Source organism: Oncorhynchus gorbuscha, unplaced genomic scaffold, assembly GCF_021184085.1.
Source record: "Oncorhynchus gorbuscha isolate QuinsamMale2020 ecotype Even-year unplaced genomic scaffold, OgorEven_v1.0 Un_scaffold_26:::fragment_2:::debris, whole genome shotgun sequence".
Classification (NCBI taxonomy): Eukaryota; Metazoa; Chordata; class Actinopteri; order Salmoniformes; family Salmonidae; genus Oncorhynchus; species Oncorhynchus gorbuscha.
In genome coordinates this window covers 115,534-142,170 of record NW_025745119.1, presented here as the reverse complement: position 1 = coordinate 142,170, position 26,637 = coordinate 115,534, and the positions used below count along the sequence as shown (strand labels likewise).

At 46.2% G+C, this 26,637-nt stretch overlaps 1 protein-coding gene across 1 annotated transcript in view; it reads left to right on the top strand.

Moving 5' to 3' along the window:
* Positions 1–26,200, top strand: part of LOC124017491 (matrix metalloproteinase-17-like) — a 64,978-nt gene extending 38,778 nt beyond the window's left edge. Inside the window, 8 exon segments of the mRNA XM_046332703.1 lie at positions 7,721–8,007; positions 17,748–17,924; positions 18,847–18,949; positions 19,959–20,041; positions 20,718–20,743; positions 20,745–20,871; positions 21,631–21,888; positions 23,580–26,200. Coding sequence (XP_046188659.1) covers positions 7,721–8,007; positions 17,748–17,924; positions 18,847–18,949; positions 19,959–20,041; positions 20,718–20,743; positions 20,745–20,871; positions 21,631–21,888; positions 23,580–23,905 — 1,387 coding nt within the window. The 3' untranslated portion in view covers positions 23,906–26,200.
* Positions 26,201–26,637: the final 437 nt, after the last annotated feature.

Below are 26,637 nucleotides of genomic sequence, written 5' to 3'. Positions count from 1 at the left end.
AGCTACTGTGAGAAGTTTGGATGTGAGTAAAACCCTCCATAGTCTGCTTTGCTTTTAATATTATATGCCCATGTGCCGAAGTTATGGTGCCTGTAAGTGTGACACAGCATATTTAAAACAAAATGTCGTTTCGCTTTGTTTAGGCTTTTATCAAGAATGAATTTAATCTTGCTTATTGACAATGTTTGGCATGTCCATGCTCAGACATAATTTAATGTACAGTAGGCCTAGCCTCTATATCAGTGTGAATGCTATTGAAGACATGCAATTACTTCGAACAATGTGGACTGCAAATGGGTTCAAGTTAACGTATTTAGCAAAGATACGTCTATATTTATTGAATGTAAACCTGTAAACCATGTGTTTGATGTATTTGTTACCATTCCACATATTCCTCCCCAGTCATTACCACGAGCTAGTTAAGGTGCCACCAACCTCCTGTGGCCTATAGTATTGTTAGTGAGCTAGCAGCCTAAGCCTGTCAGCGAAGGTTATACTCTATTGGGCTGGATTACCATATCGACTCATTGAAGGAAGGGGTATTTGTAACATAATCAATAGCAGAGGCAGAGCTCACAGCCAGTCCAAAACAGGCTCTATTTTAGGAACAAGCAAACATATAATACCGTATCTTAAACCCCAAAATAAGGATGGATCTTGTGTTGTTTTGTTGTCCTTGTATAATTTTTTAAAGTATGAGACTGGTTGATTTTGGTTTGACGTCAAAAGATCACCTGTGAGTCACCTGTGAGACAACACTTCACCTCTTCAACCTATGGGGGCGCTATATGTCATTATTGGATAAAAAGACATGCCTGTTTTAAGTGCAATATTTTGTCACGAAAAGATGCTCGACTATGCATGGAATTGACAGCATTGGAAAGACAAAACTCTGACGTTTCCAAAACTGCAAAGATATTATCTGTGAGTGCCCCAGAACTAATGCTACAGGCGAAACCAAGATGAAGTTTCATACAGGAAATGCCCCAGATTCTTAAGACGCTGTGTTCCAATGTCTCCTTATATGGCTATGAATGTGCCAGGAATGAGCCTGCCCTTTCTGTCGTTTCCCCAAGGTGTCTGCAGCATTGTGACGTGTTTGTAGGCATATCATTGGAAGATTGACCATAAGAGACTACATTTACCTGGTGTCCCGCCCGGTGTCCTGTGTCGAAATTATTGCGTAATCTGTAGGTTCCATTTCTTCAGAAGAGAAAGTCAACTGCCACGATGGATTTTATCGTCGATAGATATGTGAAAAACACCTTGAGGATTGATTCTAAACATCGGTTTGCCATGTTTCTGTCGATATTATGGAGTTCATTTGGAAAAAGTTCACGTTTTAATGACTTAATATATATATATTTTTTTTCCTTACCCAAACGTGATGAACAAAACGGAGCGATTAGTCGACACAAATAATATTTTTTGTAAAAACGGAACATTTGCTATCTAACTGAGAGTCTCCTCATTGAAAACATCTGAAGTTCTTCAAAGGTAAATTATTTTATTTGAATTCTTTTCTGTTTTTTGTGGAAAATGTTGCATGCTGAAAGAGAGGCATAAATCCTATGCTAGGCTATCAATACTGTTACACAAATGCTTGTTTAGCTATGGTTCAAAAGCATATTTTGAAAATCTGAGATAACAGTGTTGGGCTAAGCTTGAGAGCAAATAGATTCATTTCATTTCATTTGCGATTTTCATGAATAGTTAACGTTGTGTTATGCTAATGACCTTGCGGATAGATTTACACAATCCTGGATACAGATTTTTTTTCGTAGCTAAACGTGACGCAGAAAACAGAGCGATTTGTCCTAACAAATAATCTTTCAGGAAAAACTGAACATTTGTTATCTGAGAGTCTCCTCATTGAAAACATCCGAAGTTCTTCAAAGGTAAATGATTTTATTTAAATGCTTTTCTGGTTTTTGTGAAAATGTTGCCTGCTGAATGGTAACGCTAAATGCTACGTTAGCTATCAATACTGTTACACAAATGCTTGTTTTGCAATGGTTGAGAAGCATATTTTGAAAATCTGAGATGACAGTGTTGTTAACAAAAGGCTAAGCTTGAGAGCAAATAGATTCATTTCATTTCATTTGCGATTTTCATGAATAGTTAACGTTGCGTTATGGTAATGAGGTTGAGGCTGTAGTCCCGATACCAGATCCGGGATAGCTCGACGCAAGAAGTTAAAGGAATATTTCAGGATTTTGGCATTGAGGCCCTTTATCTGCATGCTAGCAGATACCCATATACTTTCCAGTCATTGCACTAACGCTAGTTAGAATTGGCTTGCGAAACTACCTCTAACTTCCTTCATACTGGACACAGAGACATAAAAATGGTATTCACTAGATCATCAGACTGTGGAAGTAAAATCCCAAAGTATCCCTTTAACAGTGAGAAGTTTGGAACAATGATCATGGTAAATCCAGTAATAATGCCTTTTGGTCATGAGACTCGCTATCGTTGACTGGAGTAATGTATAGGACACCATTATAGGCTGATTTCAGAACTAACTAGTGTGAGGATGAAGATTAATTGGTTGGGGAGAGCGGAGGTTGGTGGACCTAGCTGTTGCGACATGAACCCGGAACAGTCCCAGTATTAGAGCCGGTTTATGATCAATCCGCCATCTGCAGTGGCCTACAGCGTTTATGGCGATTCAGCCTCCACAGAAGTCCGAGCATTAATACTTCTTGCGCTTCGGGGAGCAGAAGATAGCGGAGTGAGTCATACACATCCAATAAATTGGTCTGCACCTCTTAAAACGCACCACTCGTAGTGATTCAGGGCTAAGAACACTGTTCTGTACCCAAGAACACTAAGGTAACCTGCCTAAATGACTACTGACCCGTAGCACTCACGTCTGTATTATAGCCAGAAACCCTAGACTCACATACCGTCCTAACAGATCCCCAGATGAGGCAATCTCTATTGTACTCCACACTGCCCTTTCCCACCTGGACAAAAATAACACGTATGTGAGAATGCTATTCATTGACTACAGTTCCGTGTTCAACACCATAGTGCCCTCACAGCTCATCAATAAGCTTAGGCCCTGGGACTAAACACCTCCTTCTGCAACTGGATCCTGGACTTCCTGATGGCCGTCCCCAGGTGGTAAGGGTAGGTAACAACACATCCGCCACGCTGATCCTCAACACATGGCCCCTCAGGGGTGCGTGCTCAGGCCCCTCCTGTACTCCCTGTTCACTCATGACTGCCACGGCCAGGCACGACTCCAACACCATCATTAAGTTTGCAGATGACACAACAGTGGTAGGACTGATAACCGACAACAACGAAACAGCCTATAGGGAGGAGGTCAGAGACCTGGCCGTGTGGTGCCAGGACAACAACCTCTCCCTCAACGTGATCAAGACAAAGGATATGATTGTGGACTACAGGAAAAGGAGAGCCGAGCATGCCCCCATTCTCATCGACAGGACTGCAGGTTGAGAGCTTCAAGTTCCTTGGTGTCCACATCACCAACAAACTAACGGTCCAAGCACACCAAGACAGTCGTGAAGAGGGCACGACAACGCCTATTCCCCCTCAGGAGACTGAAAAGATTTGGCATGGGTCCTCAGATCCTCAAAAGGTTCTACAGCTGCACCGTCAAGAGCATCCAGACTGGTTGCATCACTGGCTGGTATGGCAACTGCCCGGCCTCCATCCGCAAGGCACTAGAGGGTAGTGCGTACGGCCCAGTACATCACTGGGGCCAAGCTTCCTGCCAAGACTCCAGCCACCCTAGTCATAGACTGTTCTCTCTGCTACCGCAAGGCAAGCTGTACCGGAGCGCCAAGTCTAAGTCCAAGAGGCTTCTAAACAGCTTCTAGCCCCAAGCCTGAAGACTCCTGAACATCTAATCAAATGGCTACCCAGACTATTTGCATTTTCATGTCTTTCAAATCCCTACACGAGGTATCCTAAATATATTTATATTTGTGAATGCCTTTCATCAAAGTTCTCCATGTTTTTTGTGAAAAATTGTCAAAGTTGTCAAAGTTGTCAAGAATGTGAGTGTGTACAGGATGTACCGCCCCCACCTACCATCAACAAAATTCGGGAGGCGCACGGCATCGCCGTACTGAGCTCAACTTGGCCTCTGCTAGGTTTCAGAGGATCTGCATAAATCAAGCATAAATCACATTATTGTTAGACAGAAGACATGGCCTCCTAATGACACACAAAAGCACATACCTACACACAAACACACACACACACAGTCCAGTTCATCACACACTGTTAGCCCATTATCCCCCAGCAGACAGCCTCCTGCTCGTTAGCGCATGTATTAATCACCTGTACAGATAGGTGGGGAAAGCAGAGCAGCCTCCCTCCCTCAATCTCTCTCTCTCTCGCTCTCTGTCAGTCTGTCTACTGCTCTCATTCACGTCCATTTCTATCTGTCTGTCTTTCTGTCTACTGCTCTAATTCACGTTCCTGTCTGTCTGTCTGTCGGTCTCAAGCTCTGATTCACTTCCCTGTACTGTCCGTCTAGTCCAGCTGGCTGGCTGGCCGGGGTTAACATGCTGCAGTGGAGGAAGGAGACAGTCATTATAAGCATCAGTCACTCTGTCACCATGACCTTAGTGTACCCTCTGGTTCCTATTTGGATTTGAGTGACTTGATGCATACAATGGATCAGAGAAAGAGCATGGATAAGAGTGATAAGTTGGATACAGTATAGGTTGTCACATATGTTCAGTGGTGTACACACACACAAGTGTTAAGGAAATATATATTTTAGGGATACAGTAGGGGAGAAGAGAGTCGGGTGTATGCGAACCAAAGGACAGACCCAAGGAACCTAAGGAAGCCCCATCACATCGTAATTGTACTATAGCTGGGTGATCTAATGATGAGGGTGTTACCAAAAGTGATACTAATAACGAGGGTTTACCACATCAATTCCACCCTTCTCCCTGTGCTGTCATCATTATAGCCGTGATTGACGGCTGGGATAGCCACTCTGACAGGGAGATGGAGGAAGATGGGACTCACTCCTGACAAAGGATTTATCGAGGGACGGGAGTATTATCCTGCTGAAGGACACTATCTTTAAACCTCACAAGTTCACTGCATTTTAACTTAGCAATGATCTTTTTTAACTCTCATTTATTACTCAGCCCAGTGAGTCAAAGTTAAAGGATAGAGTTACTGTTAAGACCCTGTGTCAGCGATAAGTCCTATTATTTTCTCACAGCCCTAGACAGTTTTGCAGGACAGGGGTGGCAGTCCCTTTCAGAGGAACAAAGAGAAGAAGACTTGTCTCGGTCAGGGCTGACAGAGACTCACTCAGGGATCTCTCTGGAGCAGGGGTCTCCAACCTTTTCTAGCATGAGAGCTACTTTTAATTAAACATGTCGCGAGCTGCAATTTATTTTCTAGCCTTCAAATTGGCACATTCTTCAAATAGTACTCCTGCAACTCTTCCCCAGGTCCTTAGTGTACAAGAGCACAGTGTGTGTGTGTGTGTGTGTGTGTGTGTGTGTGTGTGTGTGTGTGTGTGTGTGTGTGTGTGTGTGTGTGTGTGTGTGTGTGTGTGTGTGTGTGTGTGTGTGTGTGTGTGTGTGTGTGTGTGTGTGTGTGTGTGTGTGTGTGTGTGTGTGTGTGTGTGTGGCACATGGGGATGTGTCCCCACTTGCGCCACCGAATAGCCGATCAGCTAGCTTTTTGTGTGGCGCAACTGATAAGAATGGCAAGAGGCTCTGGAAAGGCGGTCACATGTGCTTTCAAAGCAGAGGTCCTAGGTTTGAGCCATGGTGTGAGCCGAATCAGGAGGAAGAGGTACTTGTTAAGCAAGAATCTGTGACATCCTTTAAACGCACCTGCGTGTGTCTGTGTGTCTGCATATGTCTGTCAGTAGAGAGAATCTGTATGTTTCCATGAAGAGAGAAATACAGCTCATTTCATATCAGGGCTAGGGAGGTTAATCCTGCTGAGAGATTAAAGTGAGAAAGAGAAAAATTACTTAGAACGTTGAAACAATGTTTTTTTCCCCACTCTTATTCCGAGTCATCAGACTATGGAAGCGCAGAGGAGCTGTGACTGGACTTGCAAACGAAGAGTCAACATTTGAGTTGCGCCTGGGAGACTTGATTTACCATTTATTTCTATTGGGCACAAAATAATGTGAAACACAACCAGAACAAACAGCAAGCATCCAACAAGTGTGTAGAGTGAGAAGCTTGATGTAATCATTGTGTGCTGGGAATATGGGCCCAAATACTTATCTTTTGACTACTTTAATACACATATAAGTGAATCTTCCCCAAAACTGTTGGTCCCCTAAAATGGGGGGGAATCTATGTACAAAAAGTGATGTAATTTCTAAACGGTTCACCCGATGTGGATGAAAATACCCTCAAACTAAAGCTGACAGTCTGCATATGATACATAGACATGCTACATAGTCATTTTATCTGGTCAAATTCAAAGTGCTTGAGTACAGAGCCAAAACAACAAAAATGTATCTATTTACAGTGGGGTCCAAAATGATCGACACATCAACAATGACTGTACAATAACACTGAGCCATATTGAATGCTCAAAGAAATTGGAGACATCACATACCTCGCTTGTCAGATCTAGACTCTGTACATAGGGAAGTAGTCTCTAAGGTGCATCTGTGATGCAGGGGAGTCTGCCTCTGACCTTGGCTAGCAAGCTGCTATTCCTACACTATGGCTGACCAAGCACCTGTAATAATGCTATTGAGCTTGTGTTTGGTCTGGGGTTGTTGCTGGGGAATGTGATAGTTCTGGTCTTAGTAGATAGAGAATGGAGGATGGCTAGCTAAGTGAATCCCACTCTGGGGGGGGGGGGGTCTTGTGTGTCTGTGTGTGCAGGGGGGTCTGTGTGTGTGGGGGACTCCTAGCGGGCCTCAAGCTTTAACAGGTGACCTTTACATACATTTCCTACCGATCTGGGGTGGAGAGGCCAAATGGCCCTCGCAGGAGAGTGGATGTGTGTGTGGGAGTGGCACAGTGGGTTCCCAATCACCCTCTGTACGGTTTGGACAAACACACACAGAGGAGAGTGAGAGAAGAGGGGTAGGAAATAGAGAGAGGGGATAGAGAGGGCGAGAGTATGACTGCCCCACTGTTTATTCACATCCTATTGCTGAGAGAGAGAGAGAGAGAGAGAGAGAGAGAGAGAGAGAGAGAGAGAGAGAGAGAGAGAGAGAGAGAGAGAGAGAGAGAGAGAGAGAGAGAGAGAGAGAGAGAGAGAGAGAGAGAGAGAGCCTCAAAAGTTATTCCTAAAAAATCTAATTTTTTGTCTTTCTCCTCTCTCTCCGCAACTCAGTTCATAGATGTTGATGTATTCTAACACTATGGTCAATGTGTTTCCAGCTGCGAGGGCTCACCAAGCCATGAAATGGAAAAGGAGATACAATCAGTGGGTATCTGCAAACAAGCCCTGTAGTCATGCATGAACTGGCAATATTTTGGCATCAGCTAACATTTTGTTGAACAGTGAATGCTGCTCTGCCAGTGTACTTGTACTGTATTCTAATTTTGAATTTTGACCTCTCACACTCTCTCCTCCTCTCCTCCAATCTTTTTTCTCCTCTCTTGCCTGGCCCTCCTCTCTCCCTGTTCCTACTTCCATCTGCTTCCACTCTCCTCTCATCCTCTTCTCTTCTCCTCTCTTCTTCTCCCACCTGGTCCCCTCTCCCTCTTCTCTTCCTCTCCATCTCCAGGATTCGTACCTTTCCTAAAGAGTCTCCTCTGTTGGGTCGAGATACGGTACGAGCTCTCATGTACTACGCCCTCAAGGTCTGGAGTGACATCTCCCCCCTCAACTTCCATGAAGTTGCTGGCAACGACGCAGACATCCAGATCGACTTCACCAAGGCCGACCACAACGACGGGTACCCTTTTGATGGGCCGGGAGGCACCGTGGCACACGCCTTCTTCCCCAGAGAGAGGTTCACGGCCGGGGACACCCACTTTGATGATGATGAGGCCTGGACCTTCAGATCACCAGGTGAGTGGTTGGTGGTTTACTGTACCTTCAGTGACTAGTGTGTATTGTGCATGTATTGTATATGTGATATCATGTTAATTTGTTCATTATATTTATGTGTATGTGCATTTCCAGGAGTTTGCACGTGGTTGCATGTGTGTGACACCTTGTGACACCTTGCAGCTCCAGCGTTTGGTCGGTCAGCCATGGGTCGTTCAGATCTACTAAATGCTCCCAGACACAGGGATGCTCTCATTAATCATTAAGTCAGCTTGCTGCTGTTCGGCTGAGGACTGCCCCCCCCTCTCCCATTCTCATTAGACTGAGTGGACTCAATGTGGCTTCCCATCGCTCCCTCCCTGTCCATCTCTGATGGAGAAAGTCATGCCTTCTCTGTTATGACCTTACCTCTCCTTCCTTCCCGAGACAGACGGAGGAAGAGTGTGGCAGGCGAGTGCAGACAGTTTTGGAAAATGTTTGTCTCTTTTTCTCAAGAATGAGCTCCACCTACGTCTCCCTGTCTATGATGAGACTAGAACCGCTGAGAGCACCCAGAAGTACAGATCCTACAGTTTATAGATTCACATTCCACTCTAGCCAAGCCCAATACCTCCAAAGATAGACAGCCAAACACATCTGGAGAGGTGATGCAATGTGTGATGTATGCTGGCCCATTACCTCTCTAACAGGGCAGGACAGATCCCAAAGACAAACCGACCCAAGTTTGACGTTTTAATGTCACATGCACAAGTACAGTGAAATGCCTTTCTTGCAAACTCAAAATCCAACAATGCAATAATCAATAATGATGTATTACTAGAAAAAAAACTTGAGAAATAAGAAAAGAAAATATGAAATACACAGTAAAGTAGATAAGTAAGCATATATGTAAAAAGTCAGTTCCAATACCATATGAACAATGTGCAGGGATACTTTAGTGAAGGAGGTAGATATGTACAGTATAGGGGTAAGGTGACTAGGCAGCATATTATGTGTGAGTGAGGAAATTATGGAGTGAGCGAGTGTTTGTGTGCATGTATGTGTGTGTATGTGTTGGAGTGACAGTGTGTGTGAGTGTGTAGGTCCCTGTGAGTGTGCATAGAGACTGAAATAAAAGGTCAATAAAGATATAAGGTAAACTCGGTCCGTGTAGCTATTTTGTGAGCTATTTATTAGTCGTATTGCTTGGGGATGGAAGCTGTTCAAAAGCCCGTTGGTGTCAGAAGCCCATTGGTACCTCTTGCCGTGCTGCAGCAGAGAAAATAGTCTATGGCTTTGGGTGGTTGGGGTCTTTCATGATTTTTCAGGCCTTTTAAAAAAAACACCGCCTGACAAAGAGGTCCTGGATGGCAGGGAGCTTGGCCCCGGTAATGTACTGGGCTGTACGCACAACCCTCTGTTGCGCAATCGATCAAGGGCGGTGCTATTGGCATACCAAGCAGTGATGCAGCCAGTCAAAATGTTCTCAATGGTGCAGCGGTAGAACCTTTTAAGGATTTGAGGGCCCATGCCACACTTTTTCAACCTTCTGAGGGGGAAGAGGCGCTGTCACGCCTTCTTCTAGACTGTGTGGGTGTGTTTGGACCATTTTAAATCTTTAGTGATTTGGACACTGAACTGTCTACCTGCTCCATTGTCAACCCATCGATGTGGATGGGGGCATGCCTGCCCCCCCCCCCCTGTTTCCTCTAGGTGGTTGAGGGCGGTGTGGAGAGCAATTTAGATTGCGTGATCTATGGATTTGTTGGAGCAGTATGCAAATTGGAGTGGGTCTAGGGTGGCTGTGGGATGATGGAGATAGTGTGTGCCGTAACCAGCCTCTCAAAGCACTTCATGATTATGGAAGTGAGTGCTACAGGGTGGTAATCATTGTTTTGATCATGGGTGACTGTTGTCATCTTAAAACATGTGGGGATTGCAGACTGGGACAAGTAGAAGTTGAAAATTACTGTGAGAACTGTTGGGGCCCGCGGCCTTGCGGGTGTTGACCTGATTAAAGACCCTTCTCACGTCTGCCTCAGAGATCACCCAGTCCTCTGGGTCGGTGACCGCCTTCACTCCCAGCTCATTGTTGTTGTTAAAGCATGCATAAAATGAAGCATATCCTCGGATATCTATCCTCATATCCTCGCATATCCTCTGATTTTAGTGACCATTTCCCAACGAAGCGAATTGCAGGTACTTCCTGTTTCAGCTTTTGCTTTTAAACAGGAAGCAAGAGTACGGAGTCATGATCTGATTTGCCGACTGGAGGACGAGGAAGGGCCTTGTATGCTTGCTTGTGGGACCCAGACCTCAGTGTAGGGGGTAGGAGGTGGGGGTAGGAGAGAAGCGGTGCTGCGTGATGCAGACTGGCCCAGCTTGTGGCGCCAGACTGCCAGGCCGTGCCCTGGACTCCCGCTGTCCTGCTGGAGGCCTGGGGGCCATATGCTCCTGGACAGTGGCTCATTCTGCTCCAATTAGGGCTCCCACCAGGCCAGGCCAGGCCGGGCAGGCAGGCAGCAGCTGGCAGGTGGAGGGGGAGGGAGGGAGGGAGGGAGGGAGGGAGGGAGGGAGGGAGGCAGGCGGTGGGGGTCAAGGGAATACACTGAGAGGGTTGGCGGATGGAGGGTTAGATTTAATGAAGTGGGAGAAAGTGAAGGAAGATGATTGGAAAATCCAGCCTCTCTCCAAGCCATCTCACATCACTGCATGAATAAATGATGATGATGAGGAGGTGGAAGTGAAGGATAATGATGATGATAAATATTATGATTTACCCTTCTCAACCCACACAGGGAATGAGATCGCTCCAGTATTTGCTTATGATATGAACCCTTTTACTGAAACGAATGAACACCCCAAACCACCATCTTGATTTCTTGTATAATTTCCTAGACCTTCAGCACTTGGATTTATTTGTGTTTGTTTGCTTTTCGTGTTATCCTTGACTTTCTGGTGGCAGACGTGAGTCAACCGAGGTGCAGGAAATACAGTTAATTAATCATCTCTTCTCAACATCACAGTCCGTCGGGTCAACACCGCGACTCTTAGTCCCCCCCACACAGTAGGATACTACTCAAAGATCACTTACTAAAACTGATACCAATACCTTACCTTGACTAACGTTATGTACATGTATGTGTGATATGGTTGTTGTTGTGTTTTAAGACACTAGACATTGGAGTGGGTTGTTGTTGCTGCAACTTTCCAACAAGAGGATCATCTTTGGAGAGGTTGGAAAACTTGTAAGGTTCAGAGCTAGCAGTGAAACGCGGTGGTTCTGTAGACTTCCTGGGCCCTAATCTTCTTAAGAAGGATGGACGTTACCAGAGGAATAAGGACTTGAGCAATTGCTTTTCCTCTCACCCTTTTTTTTCTCTCGCCCCTTTCTCTAATCTCCCATTGTATTGTTCTTGTCAGGACCTTACAACTTTCCACCCTTTGAGGGCCATCTGCTAATGTATGTAATTACCACTGAATTTAAAATGGGCATTTGAAGAACAGCGGAGCTAGAAGAATGCTGAAAGCTCCATTTAAGTTCACTAGCATTCTGCTCCCCACTGGTTGATTGTAAGGGGTGACATTAAATGTGGTGGCCAGGGTAGGCTCTTGGGGCCGGAGTCACATAAATGGAACGCTGTTTTTGTTTTGACAGCAGACAGGTTGCTTTTATTCATAATCTCGCTGCTGATTGCTCGCTAATGCAGACAGCTTACAGTGGCTGAAACAAAAGGCTCATTAAGCAGGTATGTTTTCAATTTGGCTTTGGTTCATGCCTGTGTGCGTGTGCACACTTGAGTGTGTTCATGTTTGTGTGAAACTGGGAGAGAGAAAGAGAGACACAGAGATAGAGAAGAGAATGATATGGGAGAAGGTAGAAATTGCTCCAACCTGCTCATCCACATTATCAAGCTGTCAGCCAGTCATTTAGTCTCCTTGCTCTGGCTGACTGGCTCCTCAGAGACCAGGGTGCACCCCATGGCTATCAGGCTGTACGCCATCACCACCATCGCCATCACCACAGATGAACAGCAGCCCTCTCCTGAGGATTGGAGAGAGACATCGAAATGGAGCCCTAGTCATATTTGGAGATGGTCACAGGGGCATGGAGTCAGGTTCCACAAAGCTGAACGTATTTTGGCTGAGTAAACAGCCACAAGGCTGAATCTGCTGTAGTTAGTGAACAAAGGACTCTAAAAGGGAATAGGGGGTTGTTCCTCTCATCCTCCAGACTCCTAATGTTTTCCCAGCAGCACCCTTTTCTGACCACCTGTGGCTTGCTTTTAGAAAATGTTCCCATCCCTAAATCTAATGGGACAGACAGACAGACAGACAGACAGACAGACAGACAGACAGACAGACAGACAGACAGACAGACAGACAGACAGACAGACAGACAGACAGACAGACAGACAGACAGACAGACAGACAGACAGACAGACAGACAGACAGACAGACAGACAGACAGACAGACAGACAGACAGACAGACAGACAGACAGACAGACAGACAGACAGACAGACAGACAGACAGACAGACAGACAGACAGACAGACAGACAGACAGACAGACAGACAGACAGACAGACAGACAGACAGACAGACAGACAGACAGACAGACAGACAGACAGACAGACAGACAGACAGACAGACAGACAGACAGACAGACAGACAGACAGACAGACAGACAGACAGACAGACAGACTCTCTCTCTCTCTCTCTCTCTCTCTCTCTCTCTCTCTCTCTCTCTCTCTCTCTCTCTCTCTCTCTCTCTCTCTCTCTCTCTCTCTCTCTCTCTCTCTCTCTCTCTCTCTCTCTCTCTCTCTCTCTCTCTCTCTCTCTCTCTCTCTCTCTCTCTCTCTCTCTCTCTCTCTCTCTCTCTCTCTCTCTCTCTCTCTCTCTCTCTCTCTCTCTCTCTCTCTCTCTCTCTCTCTCTCTCTCTCTCTCTCTCTCTCTCTCTCTCTCTGCCACCCAGCCCAGATGCTTCCTCCTCCACCCTGCATACATACTCCTTGTAAAGGAAATGGTACCATAACCGCTCTCCCTACTTTTATCCCTTCCTCCATTTCTCCACAATGTGCTCCCTTAGATTACAACATGAATTGGGCTTTCCTCGCCCTGGTGGCTACACTAACCAGGAGTGAATCTATCACCAACTCTCTCATTTGTCTGTGTTTCAGCATGACCCTGAGATGCAGCCAAGCCTGTGCTAATCTAAAGCTAGCCACACACAAAGCACCAGGGAACCTAGCTAGCTGTGGCACACTAACACACACCACACCGAGTTTGGTGAAGGATAGAGCCGCAATCGAAATCTCTTAGCCACAGGTTAGAACTCTTGGTCTCGCTTAGCAGAGCCAGACGAACAGGTTTTCCTTCTTTTTTTAAAGCAAATTCAGCCGTGGAGGAGAGGAACGGTATTTCTAGCATGCTGCCCTCGCTCCATGTGTCCCTCCATGCTCGTCTGTGACTGACAGCTCGTGGATCAGGCTGCATTTCCATAACTATCTCTCTGCACCACTACCCTAAAAGCATTAAAAGCCTCTGTGCCTGTCTGCCAGTCTCCTTAACTGTAACTATATGAAGATGAGTTTAGAAATAAGAGAAAAACACTGTGTCCCACTGAGATTGAAAAGTTGGGAGTTTGATTCTCGGCTGAGTCATACCAAAGACTGTAAAAACTCTTTGCTTTTTGCTTGACACTCAACATGAAGGAGATCAATGGGGGTTAAGGCCCTGCAAAAGACTAGCATCCTGTCCAGGTGGTGTACTTGTGCATCAAGCTGCCTCACGCTACAGAAACAGGAGATTGGCGTCATGGTTCCACCTGTCAGAAGAGGGCGGCAGAGACCGCCCTAGAGACTATTATGACACTCAGGTGTTTTCTATTACTAATTATGATTCCCTTTTAAGAGATGTGTGTTTTCTGTTACCCTTTGCAGATGTTTGATTTGTTTGCTGTGTGTGTTTGTCTCCTGAGTAGGTTTTCGAGTCCTAGTGTTTATTGTTGTCCCAGTTTTACTATGTACCTACTGTTTAACTTTTTCCAAGTAAAGTATTTACGTTTTTTCTAAACCACTGGTTCCTCGTCTGGTTCTCTTCTCTGCTCCTGGGTCCTACCTCATGTCACAGCAAGCATCTGCCTCCAGCATGGTGTCACACCCTGACCATAGTTTGCTTTGTATGTTTCTATGTTTTGGTTGGTCAGGGTGTGAGCTGGGTGGGCATTCTATGTTTACATGTCTAGTTTGTCTAGTTCTATGTTTGGCCTGATATGGTTCTCAATCAGAGGCAGGTGTTCGTCATTGTCTCTGATTGGGAACCATATTTAGGTAGCCTGTTTGGTGTTGGGTTTTGTGGGTGATTGTCCTTAGTGTCTTAATGTCCTTGTTCTGTGTGTATGTGCACCAGTATTAGGCTGTTTCGGTTTTCGTTACGTTTATGTCTTATAGTGTTTGTATTTAGATTTGTGTTGCTTCAGTTGAATAAACATGGATCGCAATCTACACGCCGCATTTTGGTCCGACTCTCTTCCCCATACAGAAAACCGTTACACATGGACCCACCAAGGAGCACTGCTGGGGTGACAGCAAGAACAACTTTCCCAAATATCAGAGACTCTCCGGCCACTTACCGACTCCCTCCAACCAATGCTTACGGGAAACACAGGGGCTCGCCAGGACAGGGGGAGACCCTGACCAGCTGTGTAGTCACTCCCAGGCTACCCAGTCACTGACTGTCACTACCGGTGACCCTACACTGGGACAACCATCAGCACCATATTCAAGCCATTGATCAGGACCTTGCCAGAGAATTACAAATCCCTGTGTGAAATGCCCCATCCCTCTTCAGATTCTTTACTCCCTCTCGGCCCCTGAAGCAGCATCCATGGACGACTACATCCGGGAGTCGCTGGAGGCAGGCTTCATTCATTCCTCAACATCCCCAGCTGGCGCAAGCTTATTCTTCGTGGGAAAGAAGGATGGGGATCTGTATTCCTGCATCGATTACCGAGGGCTGAACAGGATTATGATTAAGAACCGTTACCCCCTATCCCTGATGTCCTCCGCCTTGGAGCTTGCCCAAGGGCCCCAATTCTTCACCAAACTGGACCTCCGCAATGCTTACAATCTGGTGAGAATCAGGGAGGGAGATGAATGGAAAACTACCTTTAATACCCCTAGTGGCCACTATGATTCATGCCATTCGGATTATTGAATTTACCGGCATTGGTCAATGACACTCTTAGGGACATGTTGAATCGTTTGGTCTTTATTTACCCATTTACATTACATTTAAGTCATTTAGCAGACGCTCTTATGCAGAGCGACTTACAAATTGGTGCATTCACCTTATGACATCCAGTGGAACAGTCACTTTTACAATAGTGCATCTAAATCTTAAAGGGGGGGGGAGAGGGATTACTTGTCCTATCCTAGGTATTCCTTAAAGAGGTGGGGTTTCAGGTGTCTCCGGAAGGTGGTGATTGACTCCGCTGTCCTGGCGTCGTGAGGGAGTTTGTTCCACCATTGGGGGGCCAGAGCAGCGAACAGTTTTGACTGGGCTGAGCGGGAGCTGTACTTCCCCGACGACATCCTGATCTTCTCCAAGACCCTTCCAGAACACATCCTGCATGTCCGCCAAGTCCCGAGACGCCTCCTGCAGAGTCAGCTATATGTCAAAATAGAGAAGTGTAAGTTCCACGTATCCCAAGTCTCATTCCTGGGCTATATTATCTCTCATATTATCTCTCCTGCCAGCATCTAGATGGACACTGTAAAGGTTACGGTGGTCACCGACTGGCCCCGTCCCGCCTCACTCAAACAAGGCCAGGGTTTTCCAATTTTTACAGACGTACACAACTTTGGTGTGGTGGCAGCGCCTCTCACAGCCCTAACCCGTCAGTTCCATACCCGGTTTTGCTGGACCCCCGAGGCTGACAGGGCATTCAAGGAGCTCAAGGGACATTTCACCTCCGGACCCATCCTTGTTCATCCTGATCCTGCTCGTCCCTTCATGGTAGAGGTGGACGCCTCGGATACCAGAGCAGGTGCGGTCCTTTCACAGCGGAATGAGGGGAGCAGGAAACTGCACCCATGTGCCTTTCTCTCCAAGCGGCTCTCAAAGGTGGAATGCAATTACGATGCTGGCAACCGGGAGCTCTTGGCAGTTAAGTGGGGACTTGACGAGTGGAGACACCGGTTGGTGGGGGCACCTCATTCCTTCGTAATCTGGACGGACCACAAGAACATGGTCTCCATTCAAGAAGCGAAAAGGTTGAACACTCGCTAGGCTCGGTGGGCTCGGTTTTTTAACAGGTTCAACTTCACACTACCTGGGATCCAAGAACCAGAAAGCAGACGCCCTGTCCCAACAACATGTCTCTAACGAGGAGAAAGACCCCAAGCTCATCATCGCCAGCTCCCGCATTGTGGCCCCTGTAGTATTTGTAAGTCGCTCTGGATAAGAGCGTCTGCTAAATGACTTAAATGTAAATGTAAATGTAGTATGGAGTATTGAGATCATGGACCGACAAGTCCAGACTGAGAACCTGACCCCGGCGGGGGTCCCACTAACAGACTTTATGTTCCACGCTCAGCCCATTCTCAAGTACTACAATTGGGACACTCCTCTCCATGAACAGGGCATCCAGGGGTTAATCGGACACTGGAGTTCCTGAGGCGGAAATTCTGGTGGCCAAACATGATTGAGAATCTCAGATCCTTCGTTACAGCTTGCTTCATCTGTGCCGAAAGCATGTCCTCATGACAGCAACGGGCTGGGTTGCTCCAACCTCTGCTCATCCCCAACCGGCCCTGGTTCCCACCTGTCCCTAGACTATCATGGGGTTACCTCCATCCCAAGGGCTTACCACTATCCTGGTGGTCGCCCATTTCATCACCCTATGCAAGTTGACCTCGGCCAAAGAGACAACTGATCTCATGATTAGCCATGTCTTTCGACTACAAGGACTCACACAGGACATTGTCTTGGACCGTGGCCCCCAGTTCATCATACGGTATTGGAAAGCCTTCTGCTCCCTATTGGGAGCGTCGGTAGTCTCTCCTCTGGGTTCCACCCACAGATGAATGGGCAGACTGAGCGGGTCAAACAGGAGCTGGAGAAGTTCCTCCGCTGTTTTGTCTCCACTCAAGTCACCAACTGGGGCAAGTTCCTCATCTGGGCCGAATATGCTCTCAACACACTGCTGAACTGTCACCTTTCGAGTGTCAGTTTGGGTTCACACCCCCTCCCGTTTCCTGAACAGGAGGCCGAAGCGGGGGTGCCCTCAGCAGAGGCGTTCATTTGACAAATTTGCCGCACCTGGACCAGAGCGCAATCCTCCTTGTTCCGCTCCTCTGTTTGATAACAACACCAGGCAAACCGACAACGAAGGCCCCTTCGGCTCCTCCAACCTGGTCAGCGGGAGTGGCTGTCCACCAGTGATCTCCGCTTAAAAGTACTCTCGGAGTCTCGCCCTGCGCTATGTAGGACCATTCAAGATCCTGAGTCGCATCAACTCGGTCACCTATCGTCTGATTCTCTTCTCGGCTCCTGGGGCCTACCTCCTCATAGGCTGCTGCTTCTATTAGCCATTCCAGTTCACTCAAGCCAAGGCTTTCTAGGGCAGTCCAACACAACATTCGTCTGACTTGTCTTGTCTATCAGTGAGGGGTGTGTTGATGATACAAAAGCTTTATTAAAGCATTTCTCTGCTCCAATGGATGGAGAAATCTCACCGTTATCTCTCTCACTTCTATCCTTTCGCTCTCTCTCCTCAGACTCTCACGGGATGGATCTGTTTGCGGTAGCAGTGCATGAGTTTGGTCATGCTATTGGCCTGGCCCACACCTCAGCAATAGAGTCCATCATGAGGCCGTACTACCAGGGTCCTGTGGGGGACCCACTCAAGTACGACCTCCCTTATGAGGACAAGGTCCGCGTCTGGCAGCTCTACGGTACGTTCTCCAGCTCTCTCCTATAACCAACACTTCTCTTTCTCTCCTCCCCCTCTCCATCTCACATATTCCAGTCATCTCCCTCCACTCTCCTCCTATCTTTCCTATTTCAGTCATCTTTATCCTTCGGCCCACACATCTGAACACCTCTTGCCTAGCTACTCCTCCATAACTCTTCTATACCTGCCCCCACCTACCTCACCTACCTCACTTACACAGATCACTGGACTGGCATCCTGCCATCCCTTCTATGTACACATGCTGTGCAGAAAATCCTACCTACCACCACCCCTCAACCACTCACTGCAAATGTCTCCTACTGCAAATGTCTCCTATGATTCCTAGTGGGATGTGGCCGCCCATCCCTCAGCACGACATGGGCGGTGCAGAGCATAAAACCCAAGGCCTCGGCACAGGAAGCAGAATTGATTTGTTTATATGCAAGGAGCGAAGAGAGGGCTTTAATTGGTCATCCCTGTGGCACAGGCCCTGCTTATCACTATGTGCCATGCTACTGAGAGAGGTAGAAGAGGAGGAGAGTAGAGGAAGACAGATACTTGAGGGGCAAAGAGAGAGGGAGGTGAGGAGGATAGGAAGACTGATAGGTGAGAGGGGATAAGTGGCTGGGGGAGAAGGGAAGAGACTCGAGTTAGAGGGCAAGGTAGGACAAAGAGGAAAGGGAGGGTGAGAGAGAGAGATGGAAGGAGGGAGGGAGAGACCATGTTGAGTCATGCTGGGGCTGTATGTCTGCGTTTACACAGGCAAAAGAGCTGATCTGTTTGGTTAAAAGACAAATAAGTGAAAAAAATATACAAATTGGGCTGCCTGTGTAAACGCAGCCTATGTGTTGAATATCTGTATCTGAATGTGGGGTTGCGTGTCAAAGTGCTGTTGTCTTGACCTTTGCCCTCATCTTTCCCAGGGGTGAGAGATTCAGTGTCTCATACGACGCGTCCTGATGATCCCTCCCAGACCGCTGACCCACCTGTACTACTGGACCTCCCTGAGAACAGATCTACTGTCCCGTAAGTCACACACACACACACAAACACACACACACACACACACACACACACATACACATACACTCAAATGGACACACAAGCAGACACATTAAATCTACACACCCCTGTATACCTCCAAACTGAAGCTCAGAAACTTCCAGACCCATTTTCTCTCCCTCAGTCATCCATCTGTCCTGGAGGTCAGCGAGTTTGGACATTGTCACAACGCTGCCGCAGTGAGAGATAGCAGTCCTTACTTCACCTTGTTCTCGAGTCACAGTAAAGTACAGCCAAGCGTGTGCTAACAGTACAAAATGAGTCCATTTATACCAAATCCAGTCTCCAGATGACACAGCACTCATCTAATGTAATAGATTTTCATACAAAGCGGAGACTTTGTCCTCTTTTCTGTAGCTTTCCCTTCTCATTTCTCCTCCACTTCATCTTGCTGGATAATGTGTGGAGAAGGTGGATTTAGCCCGACAAAGGTCACTAATATAGTAGTCTCTTCGCAGCTCCTCTGTTAATAAGCCCTGAATGGAGATCTTTGTTAATAAGGATCTAGGCGAGTAGCGTCTCACAAAAGCAGCCCTGTCGTTGTAATTGCCTCGTCATTTGCAGCCAGGACACGTCAAGCGCTTTACTCAGTCATTAGCACGGGGATAATGCGTGTGAGGACCTCTGTCTCCTGCGTCAGGACGATAACATCTCCTCTGATGTTTGGCTCGTTTTTTAATTGACACGCATACGCAGAAAATAAACACAAATATAGTGTGCATGGGCGCTTTGCATACATGAAACAAACAGAGACACGCACAGATTGGTTTAAGATGAGAAGACACTGATTTAGACTGGCATAGTAACACATACACACATTACAGTACGTCTGACTGGGGATAGAGAAGTGGTTTGGTGTAGAACATTCTGTCTTAGTTTCTTCAATTAATTATATTATTCACTTTTGTCTCTCGCTGCCCCTCTCTCTCTCATTCTCTCCCCTCCCCCTCTCTCCCTTTCTTTCTTCTCTTAGGCCGGCACGAGATGCCCCTAACAGGTGCACAAGTCACTTCGATGCAGTGGCCCAGATTCGTGGAGAGGCCTTCTTTTTCAAAGGTACAGAGAGAAGCCAGAAAGGAGAAAAAACAGAGTGTGGCGCTGCCTGCGATCAATATAGAACCCAGCCAAGCATATCTCGCTGAGTTCCACACACACCTTCACACCAAAACAGGGGATAGCCCTAGAGGGGCCCCCAGTTCCATCTGACTCACACAATCAATTGGATACATTTTACTGTCCAGTTATAAGGTTTTATGAGACAGGTCTCTCTCGCAACAAAAAAAATATTAATTAACATTGGTTAACCTCAAGAGAACTGGTAATAATTAAAGTTAAGTATGTATGGACGCTGTTAATACCCTGTAGAGCTGCAGATTACAAAGTAATAATGCACAGGCTGTGACTAAACTCAGACAAACTTAGACTAAGGCAGTCCGACACAGATACTGGGAGCTAGGCTGAATCTGCTTCTCCCTGTTCGCTTGGTTGGTTCCGCCAGCTGTGTGCCTGCCTGGGTACAATATGCCCTGAGGTGTCCACACGTGTTTTCCCTGTGGACCATTTATCTTATTTTACAATTAACACACATACAATGCATACAAACACACACACACTCCACATACAGTCCTGTACAGACACACACAAACACTTAAACAGAGAGAGAAGGACTTTGTATTCTCTCTTCCACTTCCTTCCTACTTTTATTTTACTTTCTCTCTCTTCCTCCTCCCAGGGAAGTATTTCTGGCGTCTGACGCGGGGAGAAGCACCTGGTGTCTCTGCGTCCGGCTCAGACCCACAGGTTCTGGAGAGGCCTGCCTACCAACCTGGACAGTGTGGACGCTGTCTACGAGAGACCTGGGGACCACAAGATCGTCTTCTTCAAAGGTACATAACTCTGAAACTCTGCCGTGGCCGTGGTTGAGGCAGGGAGGTCAGCTACGATCCCAATGATGGGCTGGTCAATGGAAGATGAATGTGTTCTAAGAAATACATGAAAAGAGGTCTATCAGTTGCTACTTCCATTTGTGAACTTATAAATGTATGATCGGTGCCCATTGATTCTTGAAAGATATAACTTAGCTTATTAGTTCAACTGTCACACCACATCAGAACACAACATATAAGCTAGTTTTACTCCGATGTTTGTAAATAAAGCAAATGTAAACAAACACTATATAGCCACAAACATGGTTAAAACTATCATTTTATATCATGGATGATCATAGCTCTGTCAATGAATTTCAGAGTGGTTACATTTCTCCAGCTGCATCCCTCAGCCTTTTACCAAAACACTGGTAGGGAAACACTTTGTTATTGTGTAACTGCTGATTGCTGCTTTCATGTGTCATCATTGATGGACGTGTGTCATCATTGGCCTTGGGTGTTTTTGACGGTTTTGTGGATAACAGAGTTTAAAATACAATCAAGATTACCAAAGCACAAAAACAAGAACACCTCTTGGTAAAACCTGTATCTTGGTAAAACCTGAATCTTTATATTTCAGTCAATTAAATAGTTGAATCACAAAACACATTTAATCACAAGTCACTTTCATTCAGTTATTCATTCAGTTCATTCAATTAAATTAAACAAGTTATCCAGTTCACTCTCGTTGATTGACGTTCCTTTGTCCCGCCTCCTCAGGACTAAAGTATTGGATATTCAAGGACAACAACGTGGAGGAGGGTTATCCTCGGCCAATCAGTGACTTCGGCTTGCCTATGGAGGGTGTAGACGCGGCCTTTGTGTGGCTCCACAATGACAAGACCTACTTCTTCAAGGACAACCGCTACTGGCGCTATGACGACCATCTACGGCGTATGGATCAGGGCTACCCAAAAGACAGCACACTGTGGAAGGGGATCCCGTCCCCACTAGACGACGCCATGCGATGGTCTGACAGTGGGTATTAGACACACACAGATCAACATACTAAACACACACATTTACTCACTACATATACACATATCGCTCACTTCGTAAAACTAAATACAAGCTGAAAAACACATTCAGTACACTGCACTTGACAGTACACAAAAATAATGGAAGCATTAGTAAAAAAGAATGGAGTACCTGAGTGTATGTCATTCATGCCTGCCCTCAGGGTCCTGACAGGTCTACTTCTACAGTATATCCACTACTAACCCACACTGGGTCCTTTTCCTCTCCAAGCCCCTTGCCCTCTAACTCTCAGACTGGAGACTAATCTAGTCAAAAACAGCCCAGGTCATTGGTCAGTCAAGCCTTCCTAAACCACAGTCCTGGTGGAGCCGCTATGCATTCTAAAGCCCTCAATGCAGACGGCCCCTAACATGTAATTTGATATTCGGTCTTTTGATCTGGAGTGTGATCTGGGAGTGATAGGTGCTGTGTCTCAAATGGCATCCTATTCCCTATTTAAAACACAGGCTCAGCGATGAAAACACTATGGTTGAATCCCAAATGTCAGCCAGGGCCCATAGGGCTCTGGTCAAAAGTAGTGCACTGTATAAGGAATGGGGTGTCATTTGGGATTCAACCATAGTGTTTTCATCGCTGAGCCTGTGTTTTCATTGTTGGGTTGTCATGGCAGCAATCGCCTGCAGCTGGAGTGTGTGTGTGTGTGTGTGTGTGGGGGGGGGGGCATGCTAGGGCATCATGTCCCAGCTATTGCACAGTACTTTCAGCAGTGAGCTCCTTACTCATGCCTATCTCAGTCAGACCCTAACCAGTGGAGGGCCAGTCTAACAGTAATTAAAGTACAATCAGTCGGTAAGTCATTGGTAAGTCATATCACACCAAAGCACACATGCAGTATACAGCCCTCACCTCTCTATCTGTCTCACAGAAACTCAAGCGCACACACACACACACACAAACAAGCATATAATGTAGCTACAAATACATAAAATAGCTTATCAAACATATTCATACAGTATAGTGACCAAAAGTTATCAATACCCCTTCTTCAGTAACACAAACAGCCATTTTACACACTCACTCTACAGGGATGGCAAGCTCCAGCCGAGTCTCCACATGAGCCAGTTAGATCCTTTCTCCCCTGTAGCGACTCCTGTGGCTGAGTGTATGTAAGCGCTTGCCTCCATGTGCTGGGCTCTGTACCGTTGCCAACTCTAGAGGTCCTGCTCGGAGCTGTTTGATGTCGGTGAGCACAGGACACACGTAAAAATGACAGTCTGAGCCACCAGAGGATTCATACATACACACGTGGACCCTGGGGGCCTGGGAACTGGAAGCACATCAAAGACCTCAGGGAGAGAGGTGGATGTGGTGGCAGGGATGGAAAGAGTGGGAGAGATAGTGCTAGGGAGGATAAGAGCGAGGAAGGGAGAGAGAGAGAGAGAGGAAGAGGTAGCTGCTTGTAGAGACACAGGAGACAGATGAGGATCATATTTGAGAGAGAGGAAGAGAATGAAAGTTTGTTGTGGGAATACGAACTGGTGTGGGAAAACAAACTGGTGAATAGAGAGAGGGACTGGACGAAAAACAGCGAGACAGAATCAAGTGACTGATATATTACCATAGCAAAATCAATCGTCACACCCTCTTTTTCACTTATGCAGCCTCTTTGTCTTCTTCCTCTTTTCATTAAGGCTCCTCATACTTCTTCAAGGGGAAGGAGTACTGGCGTGTGGTGGGCAGCGATATGGAGGTGGAGGCTGGGTACCCACGGTCCATAGGAAAGGACTGGCTGGTGTGTACAGAGATGCAGTCGGACTCCCCAGCCACAGAGGCCAATAACACGGCTAACACGCGGCTACACGGGCAGCACCACGCCGACCACGCCGAAAACGGCTACGAGGTGTGCTCCTGCACCTCCAACTCTGCCTCGCCCTTGGGAGCCCAGCCCTCCCCCTCCCCCCTCTGGCTACTTGCCCTCTTGACTGTCTCTGGGGTACTATCCTACCTCCCTCTATGATGTAAGCAGAGGGCAGCGGCCTCACTCTGTGACAGGAAGTATAGCAGCCAATCTGCTGAGAGCGGGGGAGTGGCTTAAGGGGCTTTTTGCCTGGGTTCTGCCAGACCAGCTACACCATCGAATCAAAACAATGACTGGAGGATTTTTTTGTTATTGTTATCTTATTTGGGATCCTCATTGTTAATTTGTTTTATTTATTATACCAAATCTTTCTCAATGTATCAATATGCTTTCAAATGAATGATGTTTAAATTATGATACTGGATTGAATTAGAAATGTGATAACATGACGATAATGGAAATAGTATATCAACTTGATGATGATAATGATAACAAGTTTATAGCAAAATGTCCCTCCGTGACTAAGCAGTCTAGAAGGAGAGTGGTCCTCTGGGATGCTGTGCTCCCTGTCCCCTTGTTCGTGCAATCACTATAAGAGCTTTAAAGTAACTCTCCAGTGTTTTGGGGTTTCAGTGAAATATGACCTATTATTAATTACAATATTAGTGAAAGTTTTCCTTCCCCCAAAAAATGTATTCTGTTAAAAAGCAGCTTTTCTTTGTTGGAATGTTGTGGGGCGTGCCCCAACAACAGAATGGTGTTGGCGTATACCGGTCATTAAAAATATTCACACGACTAGACCACTGAATGGCTAGCTCATCCTCCTCAGGAAGATGACCATCCTCTCTAAGGAAATAACCAAGCATTTTTTTTTTACTGTTTGAGGTTGGGTTTTTCAAGTGTTTTGCCTCCAATGTATGCTTTGGCCACAAATACTAGTATAGGATGAGTCAACAGCATTATTTGCGTATGAGTTAAAATTCTGCTAACTTTTAAATGTTTTTTTTTTACTGGAAAGTTACTTTAAGAACCCTCACACACACACACACACAGAGACCACTCCATGTGTGTTTTTTACAGTCTGAGCTAGCTGGACAAATGTATCTGTCTCCTCTCACTCATTCAACTGGTAATGTGTGAGCTTGTTCTCTCACTGAGTTTCTAATGTCAGGGCTATCTGGATGGAATGGACACTACTTCCTGTAATGACACTGACTCTCTCCCTGACTAGACTCGCGTGCCCTTTTGAGACCTTTGCCCCTGTATCTTTCTTTTTGTTCTCAGCTGAGATACAGTCGCACCTCCTGCCGTTATCAGAGCGGGTAACCCATTAGCATTGATTATTAGGATGTATTTTTGTAATAAGCACAGAGGGATTGTGGTCGAGCCCTACTCGGGGATGTGCTTGATGGGGTTTTCATGATGCCTTGGTCTGGTCAGGCCAGTGGCCACTGCAGCTGGCAGCGATACCCAGCGGTCACCCAGCTGCGCCATTCTCCTTCTCCATTGTCTCTCCTAACATGAACTATCTCTAAGGATAGTCACCCACTCAAAACACAACTAGATTTATTAATATTGCTAAGATATATTTACTTACAGTCTATATATACAGATCTATTTGAGGTGAAAAGTTCTACGGCAGTTACAACAACAAAAAACATGTACATTTCTCAGCCGTCTTTTCTAAGGTGGAATATTTTTGTAGAAAAATAAAGAGGGGGTAAGACAGAGTGTACTGGGTCGTGTAATGATTTTGTGTCACAGGGAGCCCAGGCTGAACAGAAAGAGGAGGACAATGCGTCGGCAGCCCGTCACAGGCTGACAGTTACTTTCTTGTCTGTGTTGTTGGGAGCCATGTTTCTTATGTACAGGCGCAGGTTATTGTTTCCTCGTTGCAAAACAAACCATGCCTATCAAACTATGCCAATCTCCTCCTGGTAACAAGCCATCTGCTACATTCATTCCTTGTTTCAGATCTGTTTATTCAGGATTATGTGTAGTGCATGTGTTTTGTGACAGAATTCAGTGACTTTTGAGAATAAGTCTGAACAATGTTGATTCAGTGACTAGAGCCAATAACACTCCAGATACTGTGTTATTGACTCAAGGAGAAATAAATGTGAGGCAGACACACAATGGCATGAGGATTGAAACAAACCGTTTTCCAGCAGAGGCTGATTAGGGGAGAACGGCTCATAATAATGGCTGGACTGGAGTCAATGGAATGGCATCAACCATATACCATTCCATTCACTCCATTCCATCCGTTACACTCCATTCCAGACATTATTATGAGCCGTCCTCCCCTCAGCAGCCTCCACTCTTTTCTAGCATTAAGAAATGAGCACGCAGAGAAAGCAGCAGTACGTGCCGTGTGTATTTTGCAGATCAGAGGCTGCAACAGTTGAACTTGGGAAGAAACAGTCTGACTAATTTCATGGGTTACTACATAAGTAGCACAATGCCAGGTCAAAATAAAGAAACTGAGTTATTGCCAATTTACTCCATTTAAAGTAGCAAAATACTCTTGAGGGGTCGTTGTACAGGGCAAAAGATCATTATGTTGAAAGAGATTCCAAATTCAAGGAAGCTCATGACAAGTTGTTTCAACCAGAAAGATCACAATGGACCTCATCTCAGTGGTTGGAGTTGACCTCTGCACAACCCTTCTTACATCCACGCACAGCTGTGCTCTGACATGCAGGCGACACTGGGATCTAAACTCAGACACTAGCAGCAATGCCAGGTGTGCACTATAGGACGTGTGTGTGTGTGTGTGTGTGTGTGTGTGTGTGTGTGTGTGTGTGTGTGTGTGTGTGTGTGTGTGTGTGTGTGTGTGTGTGTGTGTGTGTGTGTGTGTGTGTGTGTGTGTGTGTGTGTGTGTGTGTGTG